This window comes from Pelophylax lessonae (assembly GCF_965119305.1).
Source record: "Pelophylax lessonae genome assembly, chromosome: 10".
In the NCBI taxonomy this organism is placed as follows: Eukaryota; Metazoa; Chordata; class Amphibia; order Anura; family Ranidae; genus Pelophylax; species Pelophylax lessonae.
Window position 1 is genome coordinate 17,112,116 of NC_138777.1, and position 21,642 is coordinate 17,133,757.

Consider the following 21,642-nt stretch of genomic DNA (forward strand, 5'->3'; position numbering starts at 1 on the left):
GACAACAGCTGGAGCCGCTGGGTACGTGCTCATCGCTGGAATGATCAGGTTAAGGTAAGGATAAGGGGGGGATCTGGGGGGGCAGCTGCAGCACCAAAGGTTTTTCACCTTAATGTATAGAAAGAGACTTTACAACTCCTTTAACATCAGGGACTTTCAGAGTATTAAATGTGTGCCTAGTCAGTGCTTGGTGCATTCACTGTGAAGTGCTTTTACTTAGGGACATGCCGTTTTTATTCTCTGCTTTGCAATGAAACAAAAATCAGCACCTCTCCACTGATAGGACAGAGCTCTGCCTTGTTTACACTCACAGAGCTCGGTCCTGTCATCCTCTTCACCGATCAGCGGGTGCAGGCGACCTTTTATTGGCCGGGATCCACTGATCGGCTTGTTCTGTGTTTAACCACAGCACAGCCAGCGCGGAGGCCTCATCAATGTTCTGCTGCTCCTTTTTCTCTTACGTCCTCCGACAGTCGCCACCTCCTCTAAGTCATCACTATTGGGTATTGACTTCCACTCCGCAGGAGTAGCTAGGCATAAGACTTAGTCAAAAGAACAAAAGCATTTAGCATAGACACACCCATGGGGGCCGTCCCACTGTACAAGAAAAAACCCCAAAAGAGGGGCGGGGGCGGCGACTGTCGGAGGACTCGGAGAAAATAATTTTACAGGTAAGATTTTACAAAAATTCAGTTTTTTCCAGTCAGCAGTCTGGGGGGGGGGGTTTGACGGGAAGGTGACACCACCGCATCCTTTCACTCTAGCAGAGGAAGTGGTGTCCTTTCTTTGTTCATACGATGTTGTCAGCATTCTCCTAATTAATTCCAATGTATCCCCTGTCTCCTTTTCAGGCCTGCCTGGGACTCATCTACACCGTTTATGTGGACAATCTGAATGTCTCTCTGGAGAATCTGGTGGCTAATCTGCTCACATGTATCATTCCGTCTGCGGGGGGTTCCCAGGTAAGGAGCTGTTGCCTTCTACAGAATTTATCACACCTTGTAGATATTGAGTCACCCAGGTTCTGCATTATACAAGAATAGTGACTTGCATTTTATAACTTTGTTCTTTGAGTTACTCATCCCAAGTTCTAAATGTTTCTATGCAATGCAGGCCGATGATGGCTGGTGGGAAGATGCTGTACAGAGCTTCCTGAAAACATCACTGCACACTGTCTCAGTACTGCTCTCAAGAGCCCTCGTTCCTGAAGAAATCCGTGTAATGTAACGAGAAATGAAATTGAAGCACCCGACCACTGCTGAGAGGTCCAGATACAACTTTATTTAATTAAAAGCCAAGGGTACAACCCAGGAAGTAGTCAACACGTTTTAGGAGTCTAAGTGCCACCTTCGTCAAGGCTTGACGGGCAACAATGTGAGCAAATCAGAAGTGATCTGGACTTACAATTTTATTTTTTCCAGTGTGAATTACGTTGGCTACTTTTTGGATTGCACCCCTGACATTTAATGTAGTAAAGTTGTATCTGGACCTCTTGGCAGTGGTGTGTTGCTTCAATTTCATTTCTCGTTACATTACACTACAAGCCAAGAAGACTGTGGAGATCGTCTGGTGTGTAGATGACTTCAGTGCCTAGGAAGGGGTTTTTTTGGTGCCTCAGGCCAATGGGGTGGGACTTTGTGGGCAACCAGATCATTTACACCAACATCAATACCTTTAGATTACAATTCCAGTAAAAATACCCTACGGGTCCAGGCTATCCTTGCACTTTCCTTAACTGATGAAAGCAGTTGCCAAGATGTTAGGAGGAGTTATGCAAATTTGGAAATATCTTGATAAATGGATGTCAGTCTGGAGGAGTGGATGTTCTAGGCAGACTCATTTGCATACAGGATACCCTAAGTAATTTCCACACATGCTGATTGAAAGAATCGACATCCAGTGAATGAAAGGGATGGGCCAGGCTCCTTTTTTTTTTTTTTTAAGTCCATGGTGGTGCAAAAACCTAGAACGAAAAAACCTGTAAGTGTACAAAAAATGTGCACTTAAGGGCGTGCTTTTAGTCCACCCCCCTGAAGGGGTAGGACCTCTACCCTGATCTCCCGGGGCGCAAGGCTCCTGACAGGGACAAAGGGTTTACATGGTCTGCTCTAGCCAGAAGGCCTGGCAGACCCTGTTCTTTTAGGCCAGCCGAAGCCAACCCCAAATACTTGGTTTAGGGGTTCTCCCAAAAAGAGACCCCCCCAGAGGCAGGGGAGGAGGGAACCTGTGGGCCACACATCCTCCCCCTAGAAGTCAGGTTAAACCCTGAGGACTCACACCCTTCTTCCGTGAGAAAAACACACACAAAAGTGAAAGTGACAAACAGTGAGGGAAATAAATAAGAAAATAATAAAGTGGCCGTGCCAAATTTGCACTGGCCGGGCCCTAGGGCCTGGTAAGCAAAAATTGCCCCAGACTTTAGTCAAAAGGCCCAGCCCATGATGCACAGTGCAGAAACTAAAGCAAATTTGGTGGTGTGACCTTGTGCCTGTTCACACTGTGGGGTCCAACATCCATGTGTTACGAAGAGCACCCCTGGGGCAACCGCTCCCAGGGGGCACATTCACCACGGACCTTCTGCCCTCCCGGCCCCTGGCCAGACAAAGTAGTCCATTCAAATCAGGAGGTAATGGACCCTTCCAGCTTTCTCAGGGAGAACTTACTCCCGGCCCCCAATTACAATTGCTCCGGTTTCAGTTCCTGAAATTACAATTGCTCCGGTTTCATACTAACCTTCCAGGTCCCCATCACTCCAGCAGGTTTGCATAGCCGCCACCCGACCTTGGTCAGGTCAGATGACAGCACAGCGCCCCCACTGGATCACTGATAAGAACAGATACTACACTTGATCTTAGCCAAAAGGCTGAGTCAAGCTAGTTGATGCTGCACATTCTCCAGCCAGGAAATGAGGCGGGTTCTATCTGACTTGCTGCAGCTTCTAATACACATAGTGAGAAGCTCACAGTGCGCAGTGAAATCAGAGTAAGCCATTTCAGTCCAGGAGAGGAGCGGGTACAACTGTGCAAGACTGGAGGGAAGGCTGGAGGTCAGATTTAAAAGCCAGGACAGTTGGAGCCTCTCAGCCTGTAGGTTAAATCTGCTAATGGCAGAATTGTCTTGACTGAGCGGAGTGTCCCTTTAACCTTTGATTTACACTGTGCACAGCTGACGTACGGGGTGATCTGAGTTCACGGAGTAATAGACTTTCCTCTTTTTTTTTATTTTTTACTTAGTCTCTATTCCGTGAGTTTCCTGCACCCGTTCACAAGACTTCCCTCTCACCTCCGCTCAGCCTCTCATCATTACCTTGATGGGATTTTTATTTTATTTTCTTTGGCACGGTCTTCAGATTCTTATCTGTCCTTGACCTGACAAACACGCCTGTACTGAGTTTGTCTTCATTCATCTGATACTTAGAAGTTCACCAAATTATTGTACATCAAATATCTTCCTGTATATATTTATACATTCCAGTATATTTCTTTTACAATAAAAGCCGATATTTTAGTTCTGAGTGGGGTCTGTTCAGATTGTTTACCTGCTTAGACCTATAATCAGGTATATCATCATCTTCAGCACAATAACACATACAGTGGGAAAAATTATTATTTGATCTCCTGCAGATTTTGTAAGATTGCCCATTGCCCATTTACAAAGAAATAAAGGGTCTATAATTGTTATTATAGATGTATTTTAAATGATAGAGACAGAAAATCAACCAAAAATAGAGAAAAAAAACGATACAAATGTAATAAATTAACCACTTCAGCTTTTACCCCCTTAAAGTGGAGTTCCGGCCTCGGGGTGAAATTTTGATAAAAATACCCCTGGGACAGTCAGGGCTAGTGCATTCCATAATGGATAGCCTCTGTACTGTCCCGGGTCGCACTTACCTTTTAGAAGAAATACTTACCTTGAAAATTTCTTCTCCAGCGCTGCCATCTCAGGTGTGGGCAGCCTCTTCTGCATCCTCTTCGGTGACGTCAGAGTCCCAGAATGCCCTGCACCGGCCCGCTCGTCACTTCCGCTGTAGGCGCAGCATCCCTGCACAGCTTCTGGGCATGCCCAGAGGCTGTTTAGCAGGGAATGACACGCCTGCACCGGAAGTGACGAGCGGGGCGGGTGCAGGCGCATTGACTCCTGGGAGCGATGACGTTCAGCTCCCAGTAATCAATGCAAGCCGGCGCGGGCCGCGGCCGCAGATGGAGGAAGTGGAAGGAAGGGGAGTATATTTTCTTCTATAACAAGGTAAGTGAAAAAAAAAAAAAAAATTGGGAGCATCCATTTCTTTTTCAGGTGACCCTCAGCAAGCAGATGGCCCAAAATCGATTTTTTTTCGATTTTGAGGCCGGAACTCCGCTTTAATGACCATGCCAATTTTTGCGATTTGGCACTGCGTTATTTTAACGACAAATTGCGCGGTCGTGCGATGCTGTACCCAAATACATTTGATGGCCTTTTTTCCCCCACAAATAGAGCTTTCTTTTGGTGGTATTTGATCACCTCTGCGGTTTTTAGATTTTGCGCTATAAACAAAAAAAGACAGACACTTTTGAAAAAAACGCCATATTTTTTACTTTCTGCTCTAAAACATACCCAATAAAAAAAATTTTTTAAAAATCTAATGTTTTTTATCAGTTTAGGCCAATTTGTATTCTGCTTCATATTTTTGGTAAAAAAAAATCACAAAAAGCGTATTTCAATTGGTTTGCGCAAAAGTTAAAGCGTTTACAAACTATGGGATAGATTTTTGGAATTTTTATTTATTTTTTTTGTTTTTATTAGTAATGGCGGCGATCAGCGTTTTTTAGCTAGACTGCGACATTGCGGTGGGACAGATCGGGCCCCTAACTGACATTTTTGACACTTTTTGGGGACCAGTGACATTACTACAGTAATCAGTGCTAAATAATATGCACTGTTACGGTATAAATGAAACTGGCAGGGAAGGGGTTAACACTGGGAGGGATCAAAGGGGTTAATGTATGCCTAAATATGTTTACTGAGTGTGGGGGGTGGGCTCTGTGACAGACACAGAGAGATTGGGGTTGCAGCTTAGCTGGAACTTCTGGTCTCTCCTTCCTGTCTGACAGAAGACTCGCCTGCTTTGTTTACATAAGCAGGCGGGTCTTCTGTCAGTTTCTCTGACGATTGCGGGAGGCCGGCGGCAATCGCCACCGCTCCTCCAGCGGCCACCTCCTGCTTTGTCTAAACAGACCTCATGCACAAAATCACTTAGTGCTACGTAAATTTTGCGCAGCCGAGCCGCCCTGCCGCAGTAATACTAGGGTGGGTGGTCAGCAAGCGGTTAAGTTACTGTTCAGTTTTCAGTGAGTAAAATAAGTATTTGATCCCCAAGCAAAACATGACTTAGTAGTTGGTGGAGAAACCCTTGTTGGCAAGCACAGAGGGAAGACATTTCTTGCAGTTGGTTACCAGGTTTGCACACATCTCAGGAGGGATTTTGGTCCACTCTTCTTTACAGATCTTCTCTAAATCCTTAATGTTTCTTGGCTTTCGCTTGGCAACTCGAAAAATCCTCCAGCACTTCAAGCACTGCCATCAAGTCCTACGAGGACCATCAGCAGTCCTATGCAGAACACCTTCTGGCATGATTTATAGGTGCAGCCCTCCCCAGAAGAAGGAATCTGACAGATAAAGGTTTTACACAGAGCAGCTCCAATCCTCTTCTTTTTGGTTCTCCCTGCTCCTCCCCCTTGAGAGTGCCCGCTTGTGCATCGCTGCATGCTCGCTCCCAAGCCCCTTCTCTATGCATTCATAAGACACACAGAACCACTGCTTGGCCCCACCCCTCACCCCCCACTCTCTCCTCATTGGCTCACTGGCTGTGATTGACAGCAGTGGAAGCCAATGGGTTCCTGTTGGTGTCTCAGCCAATTAAGAGGAAGAGTCCCCATACAGCCGGGGCTATCAGGAACATCACTGAACTTGGGGGGGGGATTGGCACTGCACACAGAAAGTTTTTTACCTTCATGCATAGAACTACTTTACTCCTCATGCTTCTAGCATTGGTAAATAGATAGGAAAGGATATCATATTTGTTTTAAACCTTTTGTTTTTCTTTTTTACATTTCTTCAGTTACTTCTTGGTGTCTTGCCTAGGCAAATGTCTTACATTCCAGGAGTCTTCAGGAGGGTCAACAACTGGGTTACATTTTAATTTAACCACTTAAGCCCCGGAGGATTTGGCTGCTAAACGACCAGAGGGTATTTTGCGATTCGGCACTGCGTGACTTTAACGGACAATTGCGCGGTCGTGCGACGCTGTACCTAAACGAATTTGGCGTCCTTTTTTTCCCACAAACAGAGCTTTCTTTTGGCGGTATTTGATCACCTGTGCGATTTTTTGATCACGCGCTATAAACAAAAAAAGAGCGTCAATTTTGCAAAAATAGCAATATTTTTCCCTTTTTTTTATATGAAATTCCCCCCCAAAAAAAATGTAAAAATCAAAATTTTTTAATATTTTCGGCCAATTTGTTTTATGCTACCTATGTTTGGTAAAAAAAATCGCAAAAAGCGTATTTTGATTGGTTTGCGCAAAAGTTACTGCGTTTACTAACAAAGGGAAAGATTTTTGTCATTTTTGTTGGTTTTTTTTTTAACGCGTAATGGCGGCGATCTGCGATTTTTTTTTGCGGTACTGCGACATTGCGGCGGACAGATCGGACCCTTGACTGACATTTTTGACACTTTTGGGGTTACCAGTGACATTTCTACAGTAATCAGTGCTATATATATGCACTGTTACTGTAAAAATACACTGGTAGTGAAGGGGTTAACTTTATTTGAGAGGGAGGGGCTGTGTGTGTCCCTAGGGGCGTGATTCTAACTGTGATTGGCTGTGGCTTCAACTGTATGCAGAGTGATCAATGGATCTACATAGTAGATCCATATGATCATCTCTCATACAGAGAGGAGAATGACAGGCAGCTTGTTTACACAAGCTGCCTGGCTTTCTCCCTCTCCCCCGCCGATCGCAGAGTGGCCGGCGGCCATCGGGTCCGCCGGTCACACGCGCGGGGGGGTCCGTGACCACGCGGGAGCGGGAGCGCGCCTCCGGCGGCGCGCGCTCGCTCCCTAAACCCTCACAGGCGAGCGACGTAGACCTACGTCACTTTGCCTGTGAGGGGCTGACCGCCGCCGTAGATAGTCGTGCGGCGGTCGGCAAGTGGTTAACCAGGAGTCTTCAGGCGGGGAGGAAGGGTTTTCTCAGCTAAGCACACTCTCCTGCATGCATGCTTGAGCTAAGGGCAGATGGATTCCAGGAAGTAAATGCTACATGAATCATTTGCCCTTACTCAAGATGGCCACTGCAAGGGGGTTGTTTTTCAAAGTGATTTCTCAACAAAATAAAGCATAGAGACATGGATGGATGAGGAGAGATTGCTTTGAATAATAAAAATGAATTAAATCACGTTCTTGGTTTGTGGGGCTCAGATGCAGTGAAGATCCACTTTAGGATTGCTTTCCTTTGCCTGTGTGGGCATTTAAATGGGATGGTGGTTATGGAATCCAGTTGATGCCCTCCGCTGCCACTGGTTATGGAATGGCAAATACATGGTCAGCATGTCGCACTTCTGCAGCTTGTACAGCCGTTGTCAAGCAGTAATAATAAAATTAGCACCTGGTTGGCTACGCACGCGGTATATTTGTTATTGAACGTTGCACCGTGCACGTTCCACTGCGTTCTCTTTAGAGATAATGCTGCATAATGTTATGTGTGTTTATCACACAACTGTCTGTTTCGTGAATTCCTGCCTGATGAGATTGTGTTTTCCTAGAGATGCAGATAATTAGATTTAGGAACAATTTAGATAGATCGTTAGGTATATTCGCATTCTGCGCTTACTACAAACCATGCTTCAGCTCCTAAGGCAGCAACCTACGGAATTCCCTGTAACACATTGCCAAAGTTACACAACGGTTGGATGAAAGCTGAATTCCATGGAAGCAACACAGTGATTATTCAATAAGCCTCAACACCCCCCTTATTCTGCTGTGTGATGTAATGTTTTCCCTTCAAAAATAGATAGAACTACCTTTAAAGCAGCCTGTGTGCAGTCGTTTGGTATCCTCCTCCCTGTGCACAGTGAGATCTCTGCAGGCCGATGGGAGGGATGGCTGTCGTATGTCACTTCTGTGTAAATCAGCCCCATCATTTGGCATCTGCCACTCTTTGTGACGCCATGTTTAACATTGTTACTTTGGGTGCTGCCAGTGATAAGTAGGAGTTTCAAAAGCACCCGACATTCCTCGTTTGTGAAGTATACCAACCCCTGTATATTTGGCTCCCAATGACCTCAGAAAAAAAGATGGCGGCATGAAACCTGGTGTAGCCAATCATAGCAGGGTAGCAGGACAATGCTGTAGTCCTTGGTGTTGGGGGGGGGGGGGGGTGACCTGGGGGTGGGAGATGTTCCTCTCAGGCGTATCTAATCAGCACCAGGGGAAAAACACTGGATTAGTGCAGTTGAGCCCCTAAAATACTGAATGTGGAAGGAGGCGATAAGTGAGATGGGAGGAAAAAGAAGCAGAAAGAGACAGACTGCTCCCAATGACCTCAGAAATTAAGATGGGGGGTATGTCTGTGCATAACACCAGCCAAAAAGTAAGAGGGGACAAAAAAAAAAAAACATGGGGGGGGGGGGGGGTAATGTCCCTCTTATTTCAGGTACTTATATAGCGATGTCAGTTTATGCAGCATTGTACAACCACATCAGTCCCTACCCTCAAGGAGCTTACAATCTAGGGTCCCTTACTCAAATTCATGCATACACATAGTAGGGCCAATTTAGACAGTATCCAAAAAACCTACCAGCATATCTTTGGAGTGTGGGAGGAAACCGGAGTACCCGAAGGAACCCCACTCAGACACAGGGAGAACATGCAAACTCCAGGCAGGTAGTGTCGTGGTTGGGATTCAAACCAGCAACCCTTTTGCTGCTAGGCGAAAGTGCTAACCACTACACCACTGTGCCGCCCCGTATCTAATCAATTACAAGGGAAAACACTGGATTAGTGCAGCAGAGTCCCTAAATCATTGGATGTGGAAGGAGGCGAAGCGTGAGACGGGAGGAAAGAGAAGCAGAACAAGGAAAGGTAACCACTGACAGACCAGCAGAAGCTAGAACACGGAGGATGACACAGCAAGTAAATGAGAAGATATTAGATTACAGAGCAATACACGGGAATGTGATCTTCCCCGTCCAGCCCATGCTGTAATAACCAACCACTAATCAAATTCAAATAAACTTTATTGGCCTTCGTACAGGTTCACACTTCAACAAGTACATATTTATTTATGGGCTGTGAAATATTGCTGGCAGCGCACGGAGTACATCCACGTGTACAGTAATAAGCAGAAACCCTGATCCAGAGAATGACTCGCTCTAACACAAAGGCAGAATACTGGTTTAAAGTGGGAACCAATAAAATCGCTAAAGACAACCAGTTGACGCTCTCTTCAGCTTCCAGCAAAGGCAAAGAATTGACTATACTAATTAGATTTCTGGAGTACCTGTCCTCTCACACTCCTACAAATACTTACAGTGAACCTGAACTATGCCTGTAGTAGGGGAAGTAACAGGTACACTTTACAGAAGGCACTATACGTGTCATTCTTGTGCTCCCTAATAGATCCAATTTATTGTAAGGCTTTATAAACATGGACACCTGGGGTCAATAGACACGTAAAGCCACAGCGGCTGTGTACAGCCGCCAGTAGAAAACAAGTAGAGAATGTGGCTGTATGCAGGTATACACGCAGGTATATATATATATATATATATATATATATATATATATATATATATATATGGTATGACAAGCACCCTAAATAAACCGTTGCATACAATAGAGGTCACAAAAATGTATATGACTGTGGGCCAAAGAGGTAACATATATTGCAGCAAGTACTGCATAGCATTAATTAAATACCCCAAGTCTACCTATAGAAACCTGTATCAACCAGAATGGTGCCTCCCCTAGTAATTCTCCAGGTGAGCTTTAATACAGAATGAGTGATGGAAATGATGGCTCTATGTGTATCACTGTTCCAGACACTTTGACAAAATGGCAGGAACCACAATATGCTCGGAGATATTACCGTCATTGGAATTACATAGGGGAGGCAACATTGGTTTTCTGGCAGGACTGAACCTCCTTCTTGGTGATGGAGTAGGACTGGGTCTTGCAGTAAACTTTTAGGCAGGACTGAGCCTCCTTCTTGGTGATGAAGCAGGGCTGGGTCTTGTTGGTGTTTAGGCAAGACTGAGCTGCCTCCTTGGTTTTTGGAGCAGGACTGGATCTTGTTGGTTTTTGGAGCAGGAATGAGCCTCTTCCTTGGTGATGGAGCAGGACTGGGTCTTGCTGTTAATTTTTATGCAGGACTGAGCTTCCGTCTTGGTGATGAAGCAGGGCTGGGTCTTGCTGTTGGTGTTCAGGCAAGACTGGGCCTCCTTATTGGTTTTTAGAGCAGGACTGGGTCTTGTTGTTGGTGTTCAAGCAGAATTGAGCCTCTTCCTTGGTGATGGAGCTGGACTGGGTCTAGCTGTTAATGTTCAGGCAGAACTGAGCCTCTTCCTTGGTAATGGGGCAGGACTGGGTCTTGCTGTTAATGTTTAGGCAGGACTGGGCCTCCTCCTTGGTTTTTAGAGCAGGACTGGGTTTTGTTGTTGGTGTTCAAGGCAGAACTGAGCCTCTTCCTTGGTAATGGGGCAGGACAGGGTCTTGCTGTTAAGGTTTAGGCAGGACTGAGCCTCCTCCTTGGTGATGAAGCAGGACTGGGTCTTGTTGGTGTTCAGGCAGGACTGAGCCGCCTCCTTGGTATTGGAGCATGATTGGGTCTTGTTGGTGTTCATGCAGGACTGATTCTCGTCCTCTGTGTCAGAGCAGGACAGGGTCTTGGTGTTTTGGTTTTCAGGCAAGATTGAGCCTCCGTCTTGGTGTCGGAGCAAGACTTGAGTCTTGTTGGCATTATAACAGGACTGAGCCTCATTCTTGATATTCAGCCAGCATTTAAAAATACATATTATTGAAGATCAGAAAGTATTAAAGCCAGAAACAGCTGAGCAAGTAGCATTTTGTTGAAGGGGGTCAGCAATGTCAGCCCTAACATTGTGGGTTCCCTTTAACACAGATTGTTGATGGATTGATTTGCATTTTCTGCAGTATTACACATTTGCTGAATCTCTAATACCAGCAAAATAAAAAGCTAATTGAACAACAAATCTTTTAACGCTGCACAATAAGTCCTAAGAGCAGCCATGAGATTTGTCAGTTGCACTGTAGAATTTGTCACCCTATGCAGTTATGTAGCATAGTAAGGTTGGGTAGATCACAGCTCTGTTGATTAGGTTACCAGACTTTTGGCAGATAAAATGGTTCCTATAAATGTGTTTCAGTTGCGTCTTCATCCATTTGGCTGCAAACAGCATTTATCATTCATTCTGGACTCATAGTCTAGATGGAGCGAGGAGGCTCGAACTTGTTTATTATTATTGGGAGTAAGTCTGTGTTCACGTGGTTATCCTTCCTGCAGATCTGCAGGGTATAATAAAGCGCAGCGAGGTGTGTAATAACTGTACACAGTGAGTAATGATCCTGTACATTGGACTCGTATTCCGTCGACATCCAGGTTACCAAGATTTACTGTCCTTTCTGCTTTCTCGATTAAACACTCTCACATTTTCATGTTTCGTAGTCAGTTATATTGACTTATGGACACAGATGTCATTTCTTATACTCCGTAAATAAGAACCACCAGTCGATGTGCAACTACACTTACCGTAAAGCAGCCTTTCTCTGTCAGAGTTCTTTCAGAGGTTACGAAGGGTTCCTTGAGTAGTAGCAGATTGATCTCACACCTTGTGGTGCATGTATACTGTGGTTCCAAAGCTCACTTGGTGAAGCCAGCAATGTGCAACCAACGACTCTTCCTCTACCCTTGACTCTTAAAAAGTAACTGCTGACACCAGTGATCTTTTAGGGTTATCGGAGGGGGGAAGGATTTTTCCCACTGCACAATGCCTAGAAACATCAACTTCTGAACACCAACATAAGTTGGGCCATTGTAAAGGAGGCTTTCTTTTCAGTGGTGGCCATTGTAAGGTGGGTCTTCTCTCACTTGTGGCCATTATAACATGGATCTTTTTTCACTGGTGAGCAATGTAGGGAGGGGGCTTTCTTTTACTGGTGGCGAGAGTAAAGGGGGTCATTATAAAAAAAGGCCTTCTTTCACTGGTGGCCAGTAAAATGTGGCTCTTCTCTCAATAGTGATTAGTGTAGGGAGGGGGCCTTCTTTTACTGGTGGACATTGTAAGGGGGTAATTTTTTTAAAAGTTGACCAGTGTAAGAGGTTCTTTCTCTATAGACCACAAATGTAAGGGGCCCTTCCGCCACTGTCCACCAATGTAGGGGGGGCCCTTTTGTACTGTCGTCCAAAGTAGGACGGCATCTCCCTCCCACTGATTACACAAATATACTGGGAGCTGTAGATATAATTGTTAGGTAGGTAGATATAACTTTCCAGAGTACTGCAAAGTATTGCAAGTGGTGTTTTGGGAATAAAAGTTTATAAAAGGGTGTTGTAGATTGTCTCCAAGATGGCAAGACTGATAGTGTCAGGAGATTTTCAGTGAGATTTGAGGTGTCCCTACTGTGCTGCTCACTGAACACCCTTGCTGGATGCTCGTAACTTGAATTAAAGCCCTGCCTCTATCAAGATTTCGACCTCCACACAGGAACTCCACAGGGTGACCACCGGCAGCACTGGTGACTAGTCCTTTGCCTTCTACTTTTTTTGGGCACAGCTTCCAGAGTTCAGCTCTTCTTTAACCTCACATAAAATGTTACTGGTGATATTTTACCCTGATTGAAAATTTGATCTTACACACAAAAGTTAATAAATACCCTTTATATCCACTCAGACCTGTAAAAGTGACGACCGCCAATTTATTTTCTTTGCAGAAACTTTTTTCGTTGGGTGCCGGAGACCGCCAGCTGATCCAGACCCCTCTGTACGACAGCCTGCCAGTGACGGGAACCAGCGTTGCCCTCCTCTTCCAGCAGTTAGGTAGGTGAATTGTGACAATGTAGATTGCAGGTGGGTTTGTTTGGGAGTCCCTTTCCTCATTACAAACAGGGGTTCTCATATCACCAGATAAATAACAATTATAGAGGAGCTCAGGCGTGTTCGGGCACATGTCCGAACCTGTCTGAACTATCTTACAAGGAAGCTGTCAAAGCTGACAGCCAATCATAGGCAGCAGAGGTATTCCCCACCCTGCAGCCTCATGAACACACACTCCTTATATAAGTGCGGCTGCAGAGCTTGCCTCCACCTCCTATGATTGGCTGTCTATTTTGGCAGCTTTCTGGAGGAAGGGCGCATGCAGTTTTGGACTCGTGTCCAAATCCCCCGAGCTCACCTCTAATTGTCCGTTAATTGATATTATTATTATTATTTAGAATTTATAAAGCGCCAACAGTTTTCACAGTGCTTTGCAACATGAGGGCAGACTAGTTAAAATACAATACAGGAGGAATTGAAGGGCCCTGTTCATTAGAGCTTACAATCTGAGAGAGGGTCGAGATACAAAAGGTAATAACTGTGGGGGATGAGCTAATCGGGAAAATAAAAGTACACTTGTTGGGTGGAGGCAGAATTGGCTTCTCTGAAGGGAAGAGCTTCCAGGGATCAGCTAAAAGAGAGAATAGGGGATAGTTGGATTGGAGTAGGGAGTTCCACAGGATGGCAGTGGCTCGGGGAAAGTCCTGGAGGTGAACATTTGAGGAGGTGACAAAGAAGCTAGAGAGCAGGAGGTCTTGGGAGGATTGAAGAAAACAATTAGGTTGGTTTTTTGAGACTAGGTTAGTGATGTAGCTGGGGGCCAAGTTGTGGATGGCTTTCTAAGTTGTTAGTATTTTGAATTAAATTTGTTGGGTGACGGGAAGCCAATGGAGGGATCAGCAGAGAGGGGTAGCAGAAACTAAACAGCTGGTAAGGTGGATGAGTCTGGCAGCAGCATTCATGATAAGCCTATGTAATGTGTCTATGTGATATGAGAACACCAGTTTGTAATGCAGAAGAGGGATTCCCAAACACACCCACTGCAGACTCCTTTTTGCCCCTCAAAGATTTTCATACAATGCATTTACACCGGTCCAGCTTACAGTCTATGGCCCCTATCTCACATACACATACTAGGGCCAATTCAGTCATGAACCAATTATCCTACCAGCATGTCTTTGGAGTGTGGTAGGAAAACAGAGTACCTGGGGGGAGCCCATGCAAGCACAGGGAGAGCATGCAGATAGTGTCTTGGCTAGGTCTTAAACCAAGGACCCCCCAGTATTGCAGGACAGAAGTGTGAACCATTAACCACTTTAAGACTGGAGGATTTTCCTGCTTAACGTCCAGGCCACTTTTTTCAACTTGGCACTGCGCGACTTTAACTGACAATTGCGCGGTCATGCAACGCTGTACCCAAACAAAATTTACGTCCTTTTTTCCCCCACAAACAGAGCTTTCTTTTGGTGGTATTTGATCACCTCTGCGCATTTCATTTTTTGCAATATTAAAAAAAGCGAAAATTTCGCGAATAATTGACATTTTCTACTTTGACAGTTAAAAAATATCCAATTTATTCAATTTTTGTGAGCGGTCAGCAAGTGGTTAAAGAACGCCATAGATGATGCAAATTTCTTGCCTTCCACCATGAGTGGAAAGAAAGAAAATTTCTTGATTCCCCTTTGAGCACAGTCAGTGTTCATGGGGGAATCCCTCTCGCAGCGCTATTGTGTTTTGCAAGTAGGGAGCTTTCCCTACCAGCAGAACGCAATGATAAATGTTGCCAGCTATAGCCAGCGGCACTAATCATTCAGGAAAAACCCAGCAGGCTGGTTGCACACAAGTCGATAGACTGACTTGTGTACAGTCACGGTGCCCATGGATGGATCAAAATTTGTCCAGTCCTTGCTGGACCAGCCACATTTTTGTCCATGTATGGGTGATTTAAACCACTGTAATTGTCTTAATATTTTTAGCTCCGATTGGTTGCTCAAGCTGTGCATCCATTTTCCCGTCTATTTTTTTTTTTTTTTTTTTACAAATCCTAGTGGACTGAGCAAACCCATACGTGTGGGATTTATTACTAAAAAACATTTATCAGCTAAAGATGGAGCATGACTTCTGACATAATCCTGATTTACCAGCATTCCTCACTTTATTGAGAGGAATATCTGACTTTTATTTCTCTGTACTCTTCTGGGACTTATCCTGTGTGTAGGAAAGGTGGCTTCCAGTAAATGGTTGCGATTTGGAGGGGGGGGGGGGGATAGGGTTGTGTGTTTACTACAGATATTTAGTACAGCAACTGTGATTGCGTAACTCCCAGAGCGCCTGTAAGGGGGCCATTCTGCTGAGCCGCAGCCGTAAGGTATTTGATTTGTGTGTCTTACACCGGGTGGTATATCTGCACATTAAACATCTCTCTATGAGTATTGTATGACTACCGGCCTGAATCCCATTACCAGATCATAATATTCTAATCTCCAGGCTTGGGACTTTGTTGTAGAAAAAGCATTGTGCCTTCTCAGAATGGGCATTACCCCCTTCTAAATATGGAACAATGGCAGCGATTGTGGCAGTCTGCAGTGTAACAGGTATTGAGTGGATTTGCGGAGTTAGAAAGTTCTCAGAAAATTCTGCGCGTGTGAACCTAAGCTAAATTTTATTTCTAGTAAATGGGGTTGTGGCAGATACATATGCAAGTTTAAGGCTGAAGTTTAATGTGCTTAAATTTTGCCCTCCCTGGTTCTTCCCTCCTCCACCTTTTATCTGCATGCTAATTTCATTTTTGAATAAAGACTGTATTTCCAGGACATACCTATTGTCAGCTGCTGGTGTGACCAGAAATGTGTGGACTGCCACAGAGAATGTTAGGCACAAAAACAGTGTAAAATAATATAATTTATTTAAAAATAGTCAAACAACATAAATGTAAACGCACTTCCAATGAAAACCGGTCCACACTAGCGCGACTTGTCAGCCTGACAAGTCGCGCTCCCTCGCGGTCCATTGACCGCTACAGGACCCGTTCTAATAGGAGCGACACAAGTCGCTCCGACTTAGAAAAAGGGTCCTGTACTACTTCGGAGCGACCTCGGAGCGACTTGCATAGACTTCCATTATGTGAAGTCCATGCAAGTCGCTCCGAAGTCGTGGTGCATGGTAATGCACAAGTCGCCCCCGAATTAGTACAGAGTCGTGTCGCCCCAGTGTGAACCGAGTCTTAACCTAACTGTGTATAACAAACCAGCTAACCAAACAAATAGTAACACACAATGCACAACTGCCTAAACCAAATATATACAGCAAATAGGGAATGCAAGCGTAATCGTAACATAGTGAGGGTCATACACGGGAGATTAAGCAGAGGGAGCAAGACAGGACAGGGAGAGGGTAACAGGAGCTGGATAGAGCAGGTGGAAAGGGATTAGGGTCCAGGAACAGGAAACAGGATGCAAGATACTGGAACGCAGGTCAGAGGCACATGGAGACAACACCAAGGCAACAAGAGAACGATATACAGGAGTCAATATACTTCCTGCAACAAGCATCAGGTAATGACTAATGATATGAGCTTCTAGCTTCTGGCTGCTGAGAAATACCCGCTGGTGGACGCTGGATCTGCAGCCTATGGACCTGGGAGCCACAGTGCCACCAGCAGGTGAACCCTTTCCTGACACTTATATTAGACCCAAAGACACTGCTTCTTTATTCAATACAGGCAGGTCATGGTTGGTGGGAGGGGTCAGCAGGGTGCTGTAAATAGCTTTGCAAAAACATCACAGCACCCTGCCCCCAGCACTCCTCTCAGGAGATCCCAGTCCTGATGAAAGCAGTGGGCTGGCTCTTGGGAGGAGTTATGCAAATATCAAAATGCCTTAATGAGTGGATGGTAATTTGGATGAGAGGGCATTCCTAGGCAAGCTACTTTTTTTTAATCGATCTGTCTATCTCTTTCTCCTCCTCCTCCTCCTCCCTCCTCCACCCCCTCCTCCCTCCTCCTCCTCCTTCCTCTTCCTCCTCCTCCTCTTCCTGTTCCTCTTCCTGTTCCTCTTCCTCCTCCTCTTCCTGTTCCTCTTCCTCCTCCTCCTCTTCCTCTTCTTCCTCCTCCCTTCTTCCTTCTTCCTCCCTTTTTCCTTCTTCCTCCTTCCTTGGAATAGTAAGACAAAAGGAGCGCGCCGGTGTCCAAAAGAATACAATATTGATGGTAGATTAAGAGGCATTTATTGAGAGCAGCGACAAGTACATCAAGCCAATGTGTTTAAGGAGATATGCTCTCTCTTCTTCAGGGCTGCTGCTGAACGTTATTAGATGAGAATGATTCCCATGCTGGTTATATATTTGTGGGATTTCAGACATAAGGCTGACAGTGTAGCAGTTGAGGTTGCAGGGGCAGCAAGTATCTCCTCTTGCCCTTGTTCTTCTCTTTCTCCCTCTCCTTCTTTTTTCAATTTTCTTTCCCTTTCCTTCCTCCTTTTCCTTCTTTTCTCTAGCGCTCATCGACAGACGTAGTCCTCGGTGATACACCACCTTCGGGTTATGTTACCTCCGCAGGAGCAGGACTAGACAGGAAATTAAAAAACTCTGGCCACACCCTAGGGGCAGTCCCAGAGGGTATATCCTCTCTCTCTCTGCCTCAGCAAATCAGTTATTTTCTGTCTAGTTAGGAGTAAGGACCTAGATACCTTGCTGGGATCTTTGGTCCTGGCAAGAAATTTTTTTCTAAAAGGATTTTTGGACAGCTTTTTTTCTCCAGTGTTCCTGTGAGATCTTCAAGCAAGAAAGCTGAACTGGGCGACGGGCTGGATGTTGAGATCCGGTGGTCACCCCAGTTTCAGCCTACGAGCGCGTGCAGGCCATAGCTCCGCGCTGAGTCGGCCGCGACAAAGTCCCATTAAAGGACTGAACCCGCGAGTTAAACGTCTCGCTGAAACGCCAAAGACCATGAGTCACGGCGTCTGTATCGGTCGACAGCCCTCCCGCCCCGGTGGAGAGGGGTACTGTCAGGAGTTGGTGCCCGCCTGGTTCCGGTATGGTGAGTAGTATGTTCCCCCTGTTTTCCCTGACGGGTTTTGTGGTGAACGCGGGCCCCTCTCTGTATGGTAAGAAAGAGTTTCTTTCTATCCTATAACATGTCACAAATCCTCCTACTTTGAGTGTGATTTTATGTGTGCAAAAGCCAGGAGGCTTGGTTTGGGAGCTAACAATCTATTGTATACATGTTTTAAAGATGTAATCTGTGGCATTCTGGGAATCTTATGGGTTAAGTATAAGCTACCTACCAGTCAGAAGCCATGGACATGTAGACTGCCTTCCAAGTCAGATCTCCAGCTAATAGCAGGCCTCCCGAACGGCCATGCGGTCCGCCAGGGCCGGTACCGCCAAACACGCCAGATCCCCAGGCAGAGAGAGTGTTGTGTGCCTGCAGCACACCGCTAGTCAGCACAGGCCGCCGCCATTTTTTTTGCTGGATCGCACGAGCCGCCATTTTGGCGTAGCCTCGTGTCTCCAGCATGGGGGCGGCCATGTTTTAGGTGATTCTACACCTCGTGGAGCTTGGGGGAGGCCCCGGAAGGCGTACAGAGGGGCGGAGCCGCCTCCTTTCTTCCTGGGCAGCCAGCCAAAAGACTTCCTGTTTGTCTAAGACAGCGCTGTAAGCTGTTACAGTTCAACTCTGAACATCAAGTGGTGAGCCTGGGGGTCTATCTCTCTCTCTCTCGATCGATAGGGATCCCTAGCAGGTAACACTAAGGGGTTTTTTGTGGCGCTGAGGGTCAAAAAAAAAAAAAAAAAAAAGTTTTTTCTTTACTTTGAATTATATCATCCAGGAAGTAACTGGAGTTATTATGGACCCTGCCACACAGATTCCCCCACCTGTTTCCCTCGAGGGGGCCTCGGGACCCGCCGGTGTACAGAGTATAGAGTCATTTACAGCAATTTTGGAGTCTATGGTGGCTCGGGTGGAGGCGGCCTGTCAGGGACGGGGGTCAAGGAAGCGACCCCCGCCTACCCCTATACCATCTGACACCTCTGACTCTGATTCAGAGATGGTCACTGCAGTTGCAGGTTCCTCTGCAAGGGCTGCTATCCCAGGTAAAGCCCCCTCAGACAGTGAAGAGGACGCTTCTTCTCCTGCTATAATTGAGGAAGAAGCATTGGTGGACGCACTAGTTGTGGCAGTGCAAGAAACCTTAAAACTTGAGGCTTTACCGGCAGAGGCAACTGAAACAGAGAGGCCTTTTGGGACTAATAAGCCCATCAAGACGGCGAAGGCTTTTCCTGTACCTAAATGTTTTGGAAATCAGATTAAAGGAGAATGGGAACATTCTAAACGTACCTTTACTATTTCCAAGCGTATTGCTAGACGCTATCCGTTTGAGGAATCCATCATTAAGAAATGGACGGTACCACCAGTCGTGGATCCGCCTATTTCCAGGCTGAATAAAGCCACGGTTATTCCAGTGGAGGACACTTCGTCCTTTAAGGATCCGGTGGATCGAAAGATAGAAGCGGAGTCCCGCACTATTTTTTCTCTGATAGGGTCAGCATTTAGACCAGTAATTGTTATTGGTCTAGTTTCCCAGACACTTACAGAATGGGCGAAGATGGTACGCCAAGATCTTAGGGGAAAAGATATTCCCCAGGAGACATCTGATTTGATAGAACAGATCATACAAGGGCTACGGTTTATCTGTGACGCAGCCTTGGACACTACTCCCTTGTTAGGGCATGCATCTAAGTTAGCAGTGATCCTCAGACGTGTGCTGTGGTTAAAATGCTGGTCAGCTGACCTAGGTTCCAAAAAGACTTTGACCAATCTCCCTTTCCAGGGGAATCGTCTATTTGGAGCCAACCTAGATGAAATCATTAAGGATGCCACCGGGGGCAAGAGTACTTTTTTGCCACAGGCTGCAAAAGCTAAGGAACCTCGCAACAAGCGAGGACCTTTCTTTACCGCCCATAAAGGACGCCCGGCTGGTACTTCCGGGAAAGGCAAGACTCCTCCAGGAGGGTTCAAGAAGGGCTGGTCGGACAAACAGAGGACCAACCCAGCCAAACCCGAAGTAAAGGAGTACACAGCCTGAAGGTGCGCCCCCACCCAATTTCAGGGTGGGGGGACGTTTTCACCGGTATTCAGGACATTAGATCGAGCATCAACCACTACTACCGGTGCGATTCTTCCCTTCCAACATTTAAGTACAGGAAGCGGTAGTTACCGTTCCCTGTATAGATCTTTTCCTTTACCTTTTCCTAAGATTAGTCCCGATACCTCACAGGAATCGGATCTGATTGACCAGATAGGCCAAGTAGCCTCTAGTCGGGTGACTTCGGTCCCTGAGGTTCAACCAGAAAAGATCACCTTGCCTGATAACTATCAGGTATCTGATAAATGTGTGGGAACAGAAAACGACCAGACTTTCTCGGATGGTCGGGGCCAGATACCTCTAGGGACGCCTGGTTCAGATCCAATCAGCGCCAGTGGTCCTAGAAATTCTAGGCTGGCCTCTTCAAGCCGGCCTGGCCGACTTGGACAGGTTAGTCGCAGACGTTCCGTGGGAACTTCGTCTCAGGGAGTGTCTGTAGTCTCAAGGACCTATTTACCTTCGTGCTTTACAGTCGCTGGTTTTAATGGCCTGGCCATTGAGACCCAAGTACTGAAGGACAGAGGTTTGTCTACTTCTGTCATTCCTACCCTTATTAAAGCAAGGAAAGCGACTTCCAGCAAAGTCTATTATCACACATGGAAGACTTATATTGCGTGGTGCGAATCTTTAGGATTTCCTCCACGTACCTATTCGGTGTCTCGAATATTGGCCTTTTTGCAACAAGGGGTTGAGCAGAAGCTAGCCTTGAGCACCACCAAGGGTCAAGTTTCAGCATTAGCAATCTTCTTTCAGAAACCTTTAGCTACCAAATCCTTGGTGCGGAATTTCATCCAGGGGGTGCGGCACCTGGCTCCTCCAGTCCGCGCGCCCTTACCGCCCTGGGATCTTAATTTGGTTTTGTCGGTTCTACAGAAACCTCCCTTTGAAAACATCAGGGAGATTCCCTTGCTTACTTTATCCCAGAAGGTGGTCTTCTTGGTGGCTATTACTTCTGCTCGCAGGGTGTCAGAACTGGCTGCATTATCATGCCAGTCTCCATACCTAGTGATTCATAGGGATAAGGTAGTACTTCATCCTAAGCCATCTTTTCTTCCTAAGGTGGTTTCAGATTTTCATCTGAATGAAGATATTGTACTACCTTCCTTGTGTCCTCAGCCCAAGCATCATCGGGAACATGCGTTGCATTCCTTGGATGTGGTTCGGGCAATCAGGGTATACCTGAAAGCTACGGAATCATTCCGTAAGACGGATTCACTTTTTGTGATCACGGATGGCCCCAGAAAGGGTTTGCCTGCATCTGCCGCGACCATTGCCAAATGGATTAGACAGACGGTGGTACAGGCTTATTCTATTAAGGGTCAGAGTCCTCCGTTCCCTGTTAGGGCGCACTCCACTCGAGCGCTCAGTACTTCCTGGGCCTTTCGCCATCAGGCGTCAGTGGTC

The 21,642-nt window shown here is 46.1% G+C and overlaps 1 protein-coding gene across 4 annotated transcripts in view; it reads left to right on the forward strand.

The window, feature by feature from the left end:
* Nucleotides 1-21,642, forward strand: part of SBF2 (SET binding factor 2) — a 645,230-nt gene that overhangs the window by 299,779 nt on the left and 323,809 nt on the right. For all 4 annotated transcript variants that reach the window (XM_082270857.1, XM_082270858.1, XM_082270859.1 and 1 more), the window contains exons 5-6: nt 852-962; nt 12,991-13,096. In XM_082270857.1, the coding sequence (XP_082126983.1) occupies nt 852-962; nt 12,991-13,096 (217 nt within the window). The remainder of the gene's footprint in view (nt 1-851; nt 963-12,990; nt 13,097-21,642) is intronic.